The sequence below is a fragment of the Dromiciops gliroides genome, chromosome 2 (assembly GCF_019393635.1).
Source record: "Dromiciops gliroides isolate mDroGli1 chromosome 2, mDroGli1.pri, whole genome shotgun sequence".
NCBI classification, from domain to species: Eukaryota; Metazoa; Chordata; class Mammalia; order Microbiotheria; family Microbiotheriidae; genus Dromiciops; species Dromiciops gliroides.
The window spans coordinates 432,324,553-432,340,202 of NC_057862.1; the positions used below are offsets into that span (position 1 = coordinate 432,324,553).

The window sequence follows — 15,650 nt, forward strand, 5'->3', positions numbered from 1 at the left end:
AGCAAGTTTAGCTCATTCATACAACTTAGACTGACTTCTTAGTGGCTACATCATTAATTAAAATACAATAAATAGGGGCAGCTAGGTAGTACAGTGGATAAAGCACTGGCCCTGGATTCAGGAGGACCCAAGTTCAAATCAGACCTCAGACACTTAACATTTACTAGCTGTGTGACCCTGGGCAAGTCACTTAACCCTCATTGCCCTGCAAAAAAGAAGGAAAGAAAGAAACAAAGAAACAAAGAAAGAAGAGAAAAAATACAATAAATAACTCAAGGGAATTGATGTATAGTAAAACTGTAAAGAAATAGCTTTAGCTGATTATCTATACCTCCAATCTGCTTGAAACATTTCCTAAAATAGAAAACTCTCATTTTTCCCAGGTGACATAAAGATTAAGGACAGAAGGTATGTATCTGGGGGAAGTCAGAAGAGGGTGTTGATTTTTATTTTTTTAATTCAATTTTATTTTATTTTCTGTTCCAAATTTTCTCCCTCCCACCTCTCCCTTCCTTACACAGAGAAGGCAAGAAAAAAATAAAACTAATACAAATAGGTATAATCAAGCAAAATAAATTCAGCATTAACCATGCCAGAAAGAGAGAAAGAAAAAGAGGGGAAAGGAAAATAAAAGACCCTTCAATTTGGACTATAAATCCATCAGCTCTCTATCTAGAGGTGGACAGAGGGCTTGTTTATGAGCCTTTGGATTTGTAGTTGGTTATCATGATCAGAATTCATGTGAGTTCATATGAGCCTTCCCAGGTTTTACCGAAACTATCCCCTTCGTTTCTTACAGCAAAATAGTATTCCATTGCCTTCGTATACCATTACTTATTCAGAGATTCTCCAATTTATTAGTACTCCCTCAGTTTCCAATTCTTTGCCACCACAAAAAAAAAACTGCTATAAATATGCTTATATGTGTGGAGCTTTCTCCTCTTTCTCTTTGATCTCTTTGGAGTATAGACATCATAGCAGTATCACTGGGTCAAAGAGGATGCACAAATTAATAGCTTTTTGGGCATAGTTCCAAACTTCTTTCCAGAATGACTGGACCAATTCAGAGCTCCATCAACAATAAAGTACCTGTTTTCCCACAGCCCCTCCAGCATTTGCCATCCTCCCCCCTTTTTGTGCAACCTTGCCAATCTAATGAGTGTGAAGTGGTTGCTCAAAGTTGTTTTAATTTGCATTTCTCTAATTATTAGGGTGATTTAGACAAAGGGCTTCTTAAGCTTTTTCCATTCTTGACCCCTTTTCACATAAGAAATTTTTACTGACCCTGTGTATGTAGGTATGTAAAATGGGTATACACAACCTTTTACTGTTGCCAAATTATTTACAACCTCCACATTCAGTGTAGGGTCATAACCCACAGTTTAAGAAGCTAGGATTTAGCATAGTTTCATTTGGCTATAGATAGATTGGATTTTTTTCCTCTGAAAACTGCCCATCCTTTGATCAGGTGGAGAATGACTCTTATTATTATAAATTTGATTCAGTTCCTTATATATCTTAGAACTGAAATTATTATAAGAAAAACTTGTTGCAAAGGGGTTTTTTTAACTACCAACTTTCTGATTCTTTTCTAATTTTAGCTGCACTGGTTTTATTTGTGCAAAACCTATTTAATTTTATACAATCAAAATTGTCCATTTAATATCCTATGAACCTCTCTATCATTTGGTCATTAACTCTTCCCCTATTCATAGGTTTGACTGTAAACTTCTTCTATACCCTCCTAATTTGTTCATGATGTCACCTTTTATGTCTAAATCAAGGATCAAATTAGAATTTATCTGCTTATATGGCATGTGATGCTTCTGGGACCTCTTTTCAGAGGTCAGGGGCTCCAATCAACTTAAGCAAAGAAACACTGGGGAAGAGGAACAGCCCTGCTTCCCCGTTCAGAGTATGTGCAGATAGTCAGTGACTATTTTCTGTCCACTTGCTGATAAGTAAGCCTTTGTTTGGCTGCTAAGCAGGAACTGAGTATACCTACAAAAAGAACTGACCAAACCGAGCTCTTTCCTTCCTAATGACTATGAAGTGCCAGATGGCATCCCACAGATATACACCTGACCAGCTATGAATGGCACATGGCCTCCTAAACAAGCTTGTATCTGAAATGAGACTGCTGCAGGTTTGTCTCCTTACCTTTGATAGTTGGCCCTGTGAGACCTTGAAAGGTGGGATAAGCCACGAGAAGTCCAGCAGTTGGGCCTAGGAAGGACCCTGAGGAGTGACCTGCATGACCCTATCTAGTAATAGATCCACCCAGCTACAGAGGCACTGGGTCCTGGAAGAAAGAGAGAGCCTCAACCATCAGCTATGCCATATCCAGAAGTATGATTGGTGAAGTGAATGTTTGTAGCCACCTCTTTAATTCCCCAAGGACTAAGGTGGTAGAGGGGAGTATGCCCCTAGTTCAGGGAGGTATGGGGCAAGATGTATTTGAACTTCTGTTTGTGCTATATCTTCTCAATAAATATCCCTCTGCAAAAGCTCATTGGTGTTAATTGCTTGCTGATGGCATCCAGAAGGTATTGAGTGGTTAATGGCTATTGGGGCACTGGTCTAACTGTAAGGGACACACCAAAAAAACTACTGTTTATGATTACCATCTTAAACAAAGGAAAAAGCCATTTTTTCTCTGATGGATCATGAAAACTAGGGAATTTAATAAATAGATTCCTGAATGGAAAATCTGTTTCTGTTGAAGTTACCACAAAGCCTTCCATTCAACCAAGTTTTATAACTTCAGTATCATCTTTTAATTACCATCTCACTCTTTGTATTCAATCAGTCATCAACTCTTATCAACTCTACCACATCCCTTTCTTTCCACTCACATGGCTACCACCTAAGTTTGGCCCCTATAATCTCTCACCTTGAAGATGGTGGAGGACAGGCAGTGAGGTCTTGAATTCATAACATGATCGCTCCAAAAAACATCCAAATAATGCCATAGGAAAATGCTTGGAGCAGCAAAACTCACAGAAGAATGTGCTGAAATCATCTTCTAACCAAGAACGGCTTGGAAGGTCAGAAGGAGGGAGCTGCTGTGCTGAGACAGGAGTCCAGCCGAACCCCACAGTCACCCTGACACAGATCCAGTCCTAGGAAGGCCTCACCAGAGAAGGAGACCCCCAGAGCCTCTGAATCAGCTGAAGCACCAGTGTCATCTGGAACTAAGCTCACAGTCTGGTGAGAGGGCTGAGCCCCGGGCAGGGGGGAAACTATGCTGGTGCTGAGGCAGAACTTGGATTTTTCCCCCCTGCTGAGAACCAGGAGGTAGGCTTGAGTAGCAGCCCAGGTAGGGGAGGGGCACAGGCTCCTCAGAGCTAACAACCACAACACACAAAGCTGGTTGATTAGCAAGTTGGTCTAGGGTCATCTAAGGACCAGGGAACAGGCCAGGCAAGTGAAGAACCTGATCCTCCTTAAATCATACCACCTGGGACTTCTTAAGCTTGGGATACTGCAGCCTGGAAACAGTGCCCCACTTTAAGGAGCTAAAAGTCAAGTAAAAGAAAGGCAAGATGAGCCGACAGAGAAAAGTGAGGACCATAGAAAGTTTCTTTAGTGACAAGGAAGATCGAGGTGCACCCTCAGAGGAAGATGTCAAGGTCAGGGCCCCTATATCTAAAGCTTTCAAGAAAAATACGAATTGGTCTCAGGTCATAGAAGCACCCAAAAAGGACTTTGAAGATAAAGTTAGAGAGGTAGAGGAAAAAAGTGGAAAGAGAAATGAGGGTGATGAAGGAAAGACATGAGATAATCTCTCACCTCAACTGTTAAAATAATCTAACAGCCTCCCTGCAACTAGTCTATACCCTATGACATCTTCCATACGCATGATAAATTTTTAGTCCTAAAGCAAAAGTCGGCCTAGTGAGTTCCAGTGGCTTTCTATTAAGTCTTGAATTAAATATAAACTTTGATGTTTGACTTTTTTTTTGAGGGGCAATTAGAGTTAAGTGACTTACCCAGGGTCACACAGCTAGGAAGTGTCAAGTGTCTGAGGCCAGATTTGAACTCAGGTCCTCCTGAATCCAGGGCCAGTGTTTTATCTACTGCACCACCTAGCTGCCCCCATGTTTGACTTTTCAGGTTATTCTTTTTTTTTTTTTAAGTGAGGCAATTGGGGTTAAGTGACTTGCCCAGGGTCACACAGCTAGTAAGTGTCAAGTGTCTGAGGCCGGATTTGAACTCGGGTCCTCCTGACTCCAGGGCCGGTGCTCTATCCACTGCGCCATCTAGCTGCCCCCCATGTTTGACTTTTAAAGGCTTTCCCAACCTAGCTCCATCCTACCTTTCTAGGTTTATTGTACCTACAAACACACACACACACACACACACACACACATACACACACATTCTCTCCCTCTCTCTCTCTCTCTCTCTCTCTCTCTTTCTTAAAATTTGCTTCTTTGCAATGTCCTCTGTTGCTTTTAGTTCCACCTTCTGGGCCATACCAAATAAATACCCTTTCATAAGACTTGTTACATTAATAAATTTACAAATCAGAAAAGAAATTATTTTTAGGCCTTCCCCCTCCCTATTTTTTGATTTATAAAATTACTGTGTTATCCTTAGTTAGTGGATAGCTAAATGAAGCAGTGGATAGAGTGCCAGAACTGGAGTCAGAAAGACTCATTTTCCTAAATTCAAATCTGGCCTCAGACTAATAATTATTAGCTGTGTGACCGTGGACAAGTCACTTAACCCTGTTTGCCTCAGTTTCCTCATCTGTTGCCATCTCCAGTCGTCCTGATATATGTCTTGCCACTGGACCCAGATGGCTCTGGAAGAGTGAGTGAGGCTGACTTTGCACAGCCCAGCCTCACTTAAATCCAATTCACTTGCAAGTCGAGAAATCACCTTCTTGATGTCTTCTTCAAGAATGAAGGACAAACAACAACAACCTTATCTGTAAGATGAGATAGAGAAGGAAATGAGCCACTCCAGTATCTGTGCCAAGAAAACACAAATGGGGTCAGGAAGAACCCAACAGGGCTGAAAAAGACTAAAGAACAACAATGCTTAGCTAGAGTCAGATACTGTGAAGTTCTAAACTATGTATATCAAATATAAAAGGCCCCTGTCACTAAAATACATGAGATAATTATTTTCATTGAAAGGTCATTTGACAGGAGTTTTCAGATGAAGAAATCAAAGCTATATACTGCCATATGAACAAAATGCTCTAAATCACTATTTATTAGAGAAGTGCAAATTAAAACAACTCTGAAGTACCACCTCACACTGATCAGATTGGCTAATATGACAAAAAAGGGAAATAATATATGTTGGAGAACATGTGGAAAAACTAGAAGACTAATGCATTGTTGATGGAGTTGTGACATGATCCAACCATTCTGGAGAACAATTTGGAACTAGGCCCAAAGGGCCATGGGGCTGTGCATACCCTTTGACCCAGCAATATTCCAAAGAGATTATAAAAAAGGGGAAAGGACCCACATGTACAAAAATAGTTATAGCAGCTCTCTTTGAGGTGAAAAAGAATTGGAAATCGAGGGGATGCCCATCAATTGGGGAATGGCTGGACAATCTGTGGTGTAGGAATGTAATGGAATACTATTGTGCTATAAGAAATGATGAGCAGACAGATTTCAGAAAAACCTGGACTTAAGTGGACTGATGCTGAGTGAAGTGAGCAGAACCAGGAGAATATCGTACACAGTATCAACAACATTGTTTGATGATCAACTCTTCTCAGCAATACAATGATCCAATATAATTCCAAAGGATTCATGATGGAAAATGTTCTCCACATCCAGAAAAATGAAATGTGGAATCTGAATGCAGATTAAAGCATATATGCCGTTTCTACTTTTTGGGTTTTTTTTTTCTTTTTTGAGATTTTTCTCTTTTGTTCTGATTCTTCTTTCACAACATGACTAATGCAGAAATATGTTTAATGTGATTGTACATATATAACCTACATCAGATGATTGCTTTCTGTCTTGGGGAGGGGAGAGGAAAGAGAGAGAGGGAGAAAATTTTGGAACTCACAATCTTATAAAAACAAATGATGAAAACTATCTTTACATGTAACTGGAAAATAATAAAATACTTTTATGATTTAAAAGAAAAGGTCATTTGATGTACAACCATAAATGCATTAAATTTGTAACATTCATTTAAAGATCTCACATTAAGACAGAAGGTAGAGGATACTAGGGAGAGAGAAAAGTAGAAAAAGCAGGAAGAGATAATAAATAGGGAAAAGGAAAAAGAAAGAGAAAACAGGGTAAAGAGAATAGAAAAGGAAGCACCACATAAGGAATCTAATGCCCACAGAGATGAAGTAATTTACCAAAGTTCACACAAATAGGATTCCAAAAAGTGTTATTTTGACTCTAAGTACAATGCTCTTTCCACTACTCATAAGAGTCTCAAAGTTAGGAGAGAACCTACTAAAATCCATACCTGAAAAAAAAATCCCTTCTGGAGTTAGTTAATCTGGGTTTTGAGTCCCAGTTGTGCTAATGCCTAGCTGTATGACCTCAGGCAAGTCACTTCCCCTATTTGGGCCTCAGTTTACCCATCTATAAATTGAGGGAATTGGACTGGAAGTTTTAAATCCTCTGATTGGGGGCAAAAGGAAACCTTGGTATTCAATAGCTCTTTCCCTTATTCTCTCTCCCTCGGTTTACAGTGAAAATCTGGTGGCACCTAAGCCAAAAGCTCCAGAGAACTATGAGGTGACATTATCCAGTGTCTCAGACTTTTTTTTATTAGTAAAATGAGAAGTCCACTACCTAGGAAAGAGAGATGAATTTTTTTCAGTTTCCACTAAGACAACACCAAAAACAGAAGCCATAGTGACGCCAGTCAGGGCACCACTGACAGGCAGGGACCAAGGATTTGTCTGTCTCTGCAGGGGTTCTTAACTATTTTTTGTCATACCCACCCCCCCTTTAGCAGTCTGGGATTGAGAAGAAAACTGATTCTACTGAAAGTTATCAAAGGTTTTGTATTGCTTTGTTTTTTAAACAAGTTCGCCCACTGTGTCTTAAGAACTCCTGCTCTGCAAGGTCCCGGCCCTTCCTCAGCTGTGTGTTCTCTAAAGTGGAAAGTCCTGGCCTGGGGAAAATGCCATCCAGACCTGGAGGGGCTAAATCAGCCAGAACCTGCTTGTACCTCAGTAGAGAGGCGCGAAGCCTGACATTCCGCGCATGCCCGGTGCCAAGCAGACATGCACAGGTGAGACAGTTCAACGGAGATGGGCGGGAGGTGGTTGATGAAGAGAAAGAAGTCAAGTCCCTGCGCGCGCCTGCGCAGACAGGCACCTCTACCGCCTTCGTGCGGCGGGAGACGGCGAGTGACGCAAGACGTGCGGCTGCTGTGCGCATCCTTACGCTTCCGAAGTGTTAAGTTCTCGCCTTTGGAGAAGGTTGGGAACGGGGGAGGGAGGGGGAGGCGAGTTTGCTTTTTTAAGTGTGGGACGTGAAGGAAGGGGAGAAAAAGAAGAGAAGGGCGAGAAGGGATGCCCTACGGTGGCCGCGGAGGGACGACTGCTACGGTTCCCTCACTGGGACAAACACTTCCCACGGACGGCCTAGGACTCCTTTTCCCTAGCTGAGCCATACTTGGTTTCGGCCCATGAGGGGCATACACGGGCGGGGGCCCCCAGCGGCCTCCCCCAGGCCCTGGGCCTGACCCTCTCGGTGACCTTCCTCCCTCCGAGCGCCCGGCACCATGCGGCCTCCTCCACCCTCGTTCCGCCGCTCCGGCCTCGAGGGACAGCCGGGGCCCCAGCAGCCCCGGTCCCTGGCCCTGGCCTCCACCCCGCCGGCCCCCGACCTCAGGCCCTGGGACTACCACCCCGCCGCGGAGGCCGCGCACGGTGAGCGAATTGACCGGGCCTGACGGGGGAGGGGGCGGGCGCTAATCAGGTAACTACAGGAGAGAGAAGAGGGGCGTATCTGAGGTCAGGGGTCAGAAGATGGTCCGGGAGTGGGCATTTAGAAGAAGGGCACGTAGGGCTACGAGAGGTAGATGCCCGATATCGATTACGGAAGGGGAAGACCCCTCTTGATTCCACTGAGGCCTTCTCCGCTTCCTCCTGGCCAAGGGGGAGGGGGGGGCAGACCGGGGCGGGGAGGAACAGGGTGGTCAAGGCCTTTGGGATGCAGTTTTTGAACTTGGCCTCCCCTATTCTCCCTGCTCCTTTGCCTGCTTTGCAGGGGAACTATGCAGGTCCATAGGGAACCACTTTTAATCTGGGACCAATGAAGTGAGAAGGGATATAATGTATTGGTCACATGGATTGTCATTTGGGGAAAACAATTTTTTTTTAATTTCTCTTCTTTCGGAATTTCTCTTTGGCCACAGAAACCAACTCAGAGTGGAGGGTGGGATGTAAAAGTTAGATCAGAGTGGGGATTTTGGGGGTTTTTTTGTGGGGGGGAGGCGAGTAGGTGATCATGCGCCTGAACCCCGAACTTTGGTTTCTATTTGTGTTTCTCATTGCCTCCCCGGTTGTTTGAAGGAACCGAGTAAAATTAATTTAAGTGTACACTACTACTCTTCATTTATATTTGGAGCATCAAAACTGATAGGGACGGTCTTCCACATGAAAAGCCTGGACATAGGGCTTTTTCTAGCCTCTATTTTATAATCCCCCCTTCCTCTCTCCCTCTCTCCCTCTCTGTCTGTCTCTCTCTGGTGGGGCAATGAGGGTTAAGTGACTTCCCCAGGGTCACACAGCTAGTAAGTGTCAAGTGTCTGAGGTCGGATTTGAACTCAGGTCCTCCTGAATCCAGGGCCCGTGCTTTATCTACTGCGCCACCTAGTTGGCCCAGAACCCCAGTCTCGTGATAGAATACATTGTAACATTTTTCCTCTTCAGGTCAATGCATCCTAAATGTAATGCCGTGGGGAAACAAAAAATTTCAAAGCAGAAAGAATCCCTGTGTATGTCAGGTTACACGTGGGCATTTTAGCCTCTCAGGCCCTCATGGAGCAGAAGGACTGAACTGAAATTGAATGTATTGTGCAGCATTTGTTTAAGTAAATAAGTGAGTGAATAATAATTTAGGGAGCTTCCTAAATGTACCACACTTTTATGAGTAAGTATATAAGAAAAGCAAACTCCTATCAGAGTATAGCTAAAGATTAGCACATTTGTTGAAAAAAAAAAAAAAGGAAAATAAATAAATAAATGAAAGCTCATGATTCATACTCAGAAGTTTTAAGACCTGTCATCAATCAATAAACATTTCATAAGTACCCACTATGTGCCAGGCACTGTGGTAAGCTCTATGAAATGATTAAAATGTGTTTATCAGGGGAATTCAAGTGCTTCAAAAATACTGACAATTAAGTTTTCTTATATATCGCTGTGTTCTCCAAGGGAATTACTCCTTTTATAGATTAGGGAGTAGTCTTAGAGAATGACTTTCTAGACTTAGCACATGGAAATGAACAAACGAAGAACAATCCATATATTTCTCAGTTGGGGCTAGATGTCTTATGGATTATGTCGACCAAAGCCACTTCTCTATTTTCTGAAATGTTTAGCAAGATACTTTTACTTTTTGGGTATAATTATTTTCAAAAGCAACAATTGACTTTGGCGTCAAAAAGTTTGATTTTTAATTAGAGATTCATCACAATGTATCTCATGGTGCCTCAGATTGATGATAGGAAAAAGAATAAAACTGTAAGCAAATTCAGTGATAAAATCTCCCAGTTTAACAATGGAAAGAGTGGTCCACTTTGTGGCTTTGTTTTCATTAACCCTGAAATATATTTTAATACACCAGTTTATGGGAAGAATCAGACTCCTGCAAAAGACACTAATTGTTTAATAACATTGTCAAATGAGGTCATTGTTTATCTCATAATTTTTAGAAATTGGCATATCTAGGACATGATGGTAAAAAAAAAGCTCCTAATAGATTTAAGTTAACCATGTCAACTAAGTGTAGTATTTTCATGAAAGGGAATACTGGGGATTTTTATTTTCTAGGAGATCTGAAGGTGGAAAAAAGCAAATATATTTTTGAAGCAAACAGACAAGATGATACATTGAATCCCTACAGTGCTTGGGTAGAAACTGGATAGGGATCTTCAGCTACTACTGTCTGCACCTTGGAAGCTGTGAGGTTGTTCTGTTTTCTGAACAACATCCAGTCAGTAGACTAAAACTTGAGAGTTACATCTTCTTTCTACTTGGTAGGCTTTCCAATTTCATTTGTAACAGAATCTCATCTTTTATCCTTACTGGGATTTTAAATCTACTTTTGGCTTTTCCATAAAAAATTAAAAGGAGCAAACTACAACATTTATTAGAGGAACAGTTTATATGTCTACCCTCACTATTAAAAACAGCAAACTATAATCAGAACTTGGAATTGTGTATTCTCATAAAATCCTACTGAGTGAATAGCTTTGAACTTAAGTGAAGCTATGACTATGGTTGATTTTGTGAAGTTGGTCAAATGGTTAAACCTTGGTATCTTAATTGGCAAAGCATAAAATTGCATCTGTTACAGGTGATTGCTTGTATTTACTGAGTATCCTTTAAGTGCTTTGAGATCTTTGGAAAATGCAGTTTATTAGTGATGGGATTGGGACTGAGGGCAAATTATCATTGTTAAGTGGAGTGAAAAACTTGCAAAGAATTAAAAGGACCGGGGCAGCTAGGTGGTGCAGTGGATAGAGCACCAGCCCTGGATTCAGGAGGACCTGAGTTCAAATTTGACCTCAGACACTTAGCACTTACTAGCTATATGACCCTGGGCAAGTCACTTAACCCCAATTGCCTCACCAAAAAATAAATAAATAAATAAATAATTTAAAGGACCAGAGTTTCTGTTTTGTCCTTCATTGTTTCTCATTGAATGCATAGCATAGCACTGTAATTTATCACTCAGGAGATATTAAAGAACATAGGAGAAATTTGGTTTTTTCCTTCTACCCCAAAATCCTTCTTGTGTGGGAAGGAAATAGGTCAGTGATCATTTTGGCATCCTGTGCGAGGCACACTTTTTGCCTAACTTGCTTAGACTAGGCATCTAGGTTGCTGGGGTACATATCAGACACCAGTTGTGTGACCCTGGCCATGTCACTTAACCTCTCTGGCCTTCAATTTCCTCATCTTTAAAATGGGGGTAAAAATAGGGCATGCCCTTCCAAAGTTGTTGTGAGGATAAAATGTGACATTTTTTTGTAAAACACTTTGCAAAGCTCTATATAAATGATATATGATAACCGATGATGATGATGATTTGCCTTTTTTTTTTTAATTTGTCCAGACCAGTGGTTTCATTTTTCCATCAGCTGTTTATCATCAGTTCTGCAGTTTCCAGTCTTAGAGAGTTGCCTACGGCACTGAGAAGCTCAATGATCTGCCCTTGGTCACACAGCTATCTCATGTGTTGGAGTTTAAATCCAGGTTTTCTTAACTTTGAGATCTGCCCTCAATTCACTAGACCATGGCTGCCTCTCTTATGGTTTGCTTTCCATTAGTAGTTTATACTTTAGAATGGAGTGATAAAGCATTTAGTGCCCAGCCTTCAGCTGCCATCTTTAGGGGCTCCTTACTCTGGATAGCACATCTAAGACGGCCCTGCACTCTTCAGGCTTCTGAGCGGCTCCAAATCTGTCTACATTAGTAAGATCCTGATTCCTACTCTCACTCTCACACCATCTCCCTATGAGATTCTAAACTCTGAATAGGTGCTGAGTCATACCTATTTTAGTTTCTCCTAATGCTTAGGATAATACCTTGTATGTGGCAAGTGCCTAATAAATGGTTTCTCAATTGAACTAGAAAACCCCTTACATATAATTTAATCTAACCCCTTTATTTTTCAAGTTAGGGAAACTGAGGTCCAGAAACATAAAGTGATTTACTTGTACATGCTAAAACAGCCTAATGAGTGATAGATCCAGAAGAGAGTGAGTTAGTACTTAGGGCACCTGAATTCAAATCCCCACTCATTGGGCCCTAAACGCTGAGCCTCATTTTCTTAATAAGTATATTAAGGCAACCAGATCAGATGATTCTAAGATTACTTCTAGCTTTAAATGGTATGATCTCTAAAGTCTAGAATGCAGATGTTTTGACTCCCAGGCCACTATTCTTTCTGACTTATAAACCTGTTTTGTGTATTTCATTATAAGGATGTACAAATATCTTTAGGATTTATTTGTGTTGTTTCTTCTATTAGATTGTAAACTTCCTCGGGGCAAAGACCCAAAGCTAAAGACCCATCTTATTTCGGTTCCTTACAGCTGAATTGCTTTTTCTTTTTGTTGCTTTTTTTCTTCCTATAGGCGTGTGCCTCCCTGGAAGTTCAGCAGAGAGTTCACAGGCCTAGGCTCTTCACTTCTGTTCCTTGCCCATGGATGATGCTTATTATGCACACAGTCCGTCCTCCTCTAGAACTCAGTGAGCCGTGGGGTACCCAATGCCTGTAATTCCCATACCCCGGCGTGTCCGGTCTTTCCACGGCCCCCATACCACATGCCTGCATTCCGCCTGTGGGCCTGTAAGAACCACTCACTTAGTGCGTACCAAGTACAACAACTTCGACATCTATTTGAAGTCCCGATGGATGTATGGATTTATCCGCTTCCTGCTGTACTTCAGCTGCAGTCTGTTTACCTCCATCCTCTGGGTGGCGCTCTCCATCCTGTTTTGCCTTCAATACCTTGGCATCCGCATCTTTCTGCGTTTCCAGTACAAGCTGTCCATCATTCTCCTACTGCTGGGACGAAGGCGGGTTGATTTCAGCTTGATGAATGAGCTGCTCATTTATGGGATCCATGTGACTATGCTACTGGTGGGAGGTCTGGGCTGGTGTTTCATGGTCTTTGTGGACATGTAAATAGGAGGTGTGCATGCAGGCTTGGGCAGCTGTGACTACATCTGATGTATCCACTTTCTCCTTTGGTTTAATTTATTTATTTATGACTGATATATGTATATGCAGTATATAGATATTTTCTTTGGTAAAGACAATGACCTGTCTCTGAAATGAAATGACAAGGGGAGAATGTTGGGTCATTTTTCCTTCTGTTTGTCTCCCATCCCAAAGACGGGTTTTTCACCATACCAAACAAAGCAAGTAGTGCCCTGATCAGAGGCAATATTTTTATTTGCTCTCTGACCATCTTACTGTGTTTATGGCATGGGAAAAAAAGGGCTGTGACATTTGTAAAGGTGAAATCAAGGCTCCCCCTCCTTCAATTTGCTTTTTGCCTCTCGGCTTCCCCTCCCCCTATTGCTACATTGTATTCTTCCCCTTTCCGCTATTTTAATGTAGTTTATGTTCACATTTAATAAATGTAGTGCAGTAGGGTCCTCTTTATCAAGTCTGCACTTTCAGGACCTTGGTGTGACTTCCTCTTCTCCTCACCAGTTTTAAATTTAGGGGTATTTGTCTTACCTACCAAAGGAATGGGACATGCCTCAACAGTTTTGCTCTGTGTGCTGGCCAAGGAGCAAGCCTGGAAGCAGTTCCCTTCCCCGTGGGCCAAATGTCCATTCTCCCTTAGTGTTCCTAATCCTTACCCTGCCTTAGGAAAAAGCTGGACTCCACTTTAGTAACGCAATGCACTGCCATTAAACCACTTGTATGGCCCTGGGTTTCTAGAATATTTGCACAGGTCCAATGCAAGTTCATCTTTCTTATATTAAACAAAGAGCTACAATTGAGAAATGAAATGACGAGGTTGAATGCATGTCCAAACCCAGAGGGAAATGAATAATTTTGTTTGGTTACAGCCAGATTTGGTGTTTCACAGACGTAGGCCCAGTCTGAAAGCAAACTGAAGCAAACAGTGCCAAGATCTTCATTCAGGGAGTCTGGTTCTAATGCCATAGCTCATAAGAGAGCTGTGTTATCTGGAGCACTGTAAGTTTCAGTGGTGCCAAATACAGAAGCTAAGCAAATATAGAGCCCTTTGTGCATCAGTGGCCAGGTCTGTAGAGAATGCAATATTACGTTATAAAATAGTTTAATCTATCTAAACTTATTTTTCTGGGAAAGCTGATAAATGTTTTACTTGCTTTGGAGGGCATTTGAATTCTTCATTTCTTTTGTAGAAAGCTCCCAGAATTTGATTTTTTTCTGAAATTCCATAGTTATCTCAAATCTTTGGACAGATAACGCTAAAAAGCCAGTTATAGGGGAAAATGTTTTTTAAAATGATTTATTTTTAAAAGCATTTCTTCCGAATTTTAAGGCATTTGAATGAACATTGAATCTTTGTTTATTAAGGGCTTGTCTGCTCTGTATTTCCTGCCTTGGTTACTATGAAAGCATTTAAGACATAAGATGAATTCAGGTACATAAAGAGATGCAGGAACAGATGGACTACAAAGGAACAAAGATCCCATTTTCATTGGAATACCTTTAAATAACAAGGAAGGGGAGTAAAATATACAAGAGAATCTTTCTTGTGTGTTTTCTGTCACCATTCTCTAAAAGGTATTTTTCTACAGTGGCTAGGATAACTACTTGGGGGAAGCAATTACTGGTTATTGAGAAGATAATTAGTAAGCTAATGTTGGTGGCCCATTCCCTGTCCACCTAAAATCATTATCTGAATTTTATGTGTATGTGTGATAGTCAAAGTGAAAATTTGCATTCTCATTTGACACAAGCCTCAGCACATATAACCTTTCCCAGGACAAGAGAAAAATGTTTTTGACTTAGGGGAGCAGAGAACCCCTTTTCCAAGCTTACTTGTGAGGATAGGTTGTGAGGGAAAATGAATGTCATTTGTCAAACTTAAGAAAGTTCAAATCAGGGAAAATTATGGTTACAGAAAAACTTGCTCTTTGATTTTTTTTCCCTTAAGTTTGCTTCTCTGCAAAAAAAAAAAAAATCAGTTTTTAAGGTGGTTTAATAAACTGGTTAAGCAAAGCTAATTTTAGAAATTGGTTATATGATGGGCAGAAATGATAGCTTTAAATGCATTGACTTCATTTTTGCTGCCTGCTAAAATCCTATTGCACTAGTCATGCAGATTATTTTTTCAAACTTTTTTTTCCTTTTTTAATTCATTCAGCCTAAATCCACTAAAACATTCATGTCTTTGAAGTGGAGCTCCCTATCGGATGCACTGATTGAGGGGTCTAGTATGTGTGTGCGTTTTAACAAAGTCTTGATAGCAGGAAGAATCTTGCTATTTAGACTATGAATGTATAAACAGCAATGCAAGTGTTTGAATTGTACCTTGAATTGACTTTGGAACACAAAAAAACAAACAAACACAGCTCAATGTCTTGAGTGCCTGTTAAATTCTTTATGAGACGTACCACCTGCATTAAACTTATTTTTTTAATGTGTTGATGGAGTGATTGCTTATATTCAAATATATTTTAGTTATATTGTTTGTAGGGAAACAACAATCAAAATTTCAGTTTTTGTTTTAAAGAATTGTCAGGTTGTTAAAGATCTTTCTAGGCTGTTGGACAGCTTTTTTACATAGGAACAATTCTTGCATCTCTTTTTTTTATACCTGCCAACTCATAGATTCTTTTCTTATTTTTAAAGCAATCATAATACCTGTAAATGTCATTTTAAAAAAAGTTTAGTAGTAAATCACTTAAGATTGCTGAGTGCAATAAATTACAGACGTTAAGTATATTTAAATTA

The 15,650-nt window shown here is 40.8% G+C and overlaps 1 protein-coding gene across 1 annotated transcript; it reads left to right on the forward strand.

Moving 5' to 3' along the window:
* Window positions 1-7,417: 7,417 nt before the first annotated feature.
* TMEM250 (transmembrane protein 250) lies at window positions 7,418-15,340 on the forward strand. Its single transcript, XM_043985873.1, has 2 exons — window positions 7,418-7,879; window positions 12,319-15,340. Exon 2 carries the CDS (start codon window positions 12,453-12,455, stop codon window positions 12,870-12,872), a length of 420 nt encoding a protein of 139 aa, XP_043841808.1. The 5' UTR covers window positions 7,418-7,879; window positions 12,319-12,452; the 3' UTR covers window positions 12,873-15,340.
* The last annotated feature ends 310 nt before the right edge of the window (window positions 15,341-15,650 follow it).

What these genes read in the sequence shown, in the direction of transcription:
- TMEM250 (XM_043985873.1), top strand. Translation starts at nt 12,453, where the DNA reads ATGCCTGTAATTCCCATACCCCGGCGTGTCCGGTCTTTCCACGGCCCC.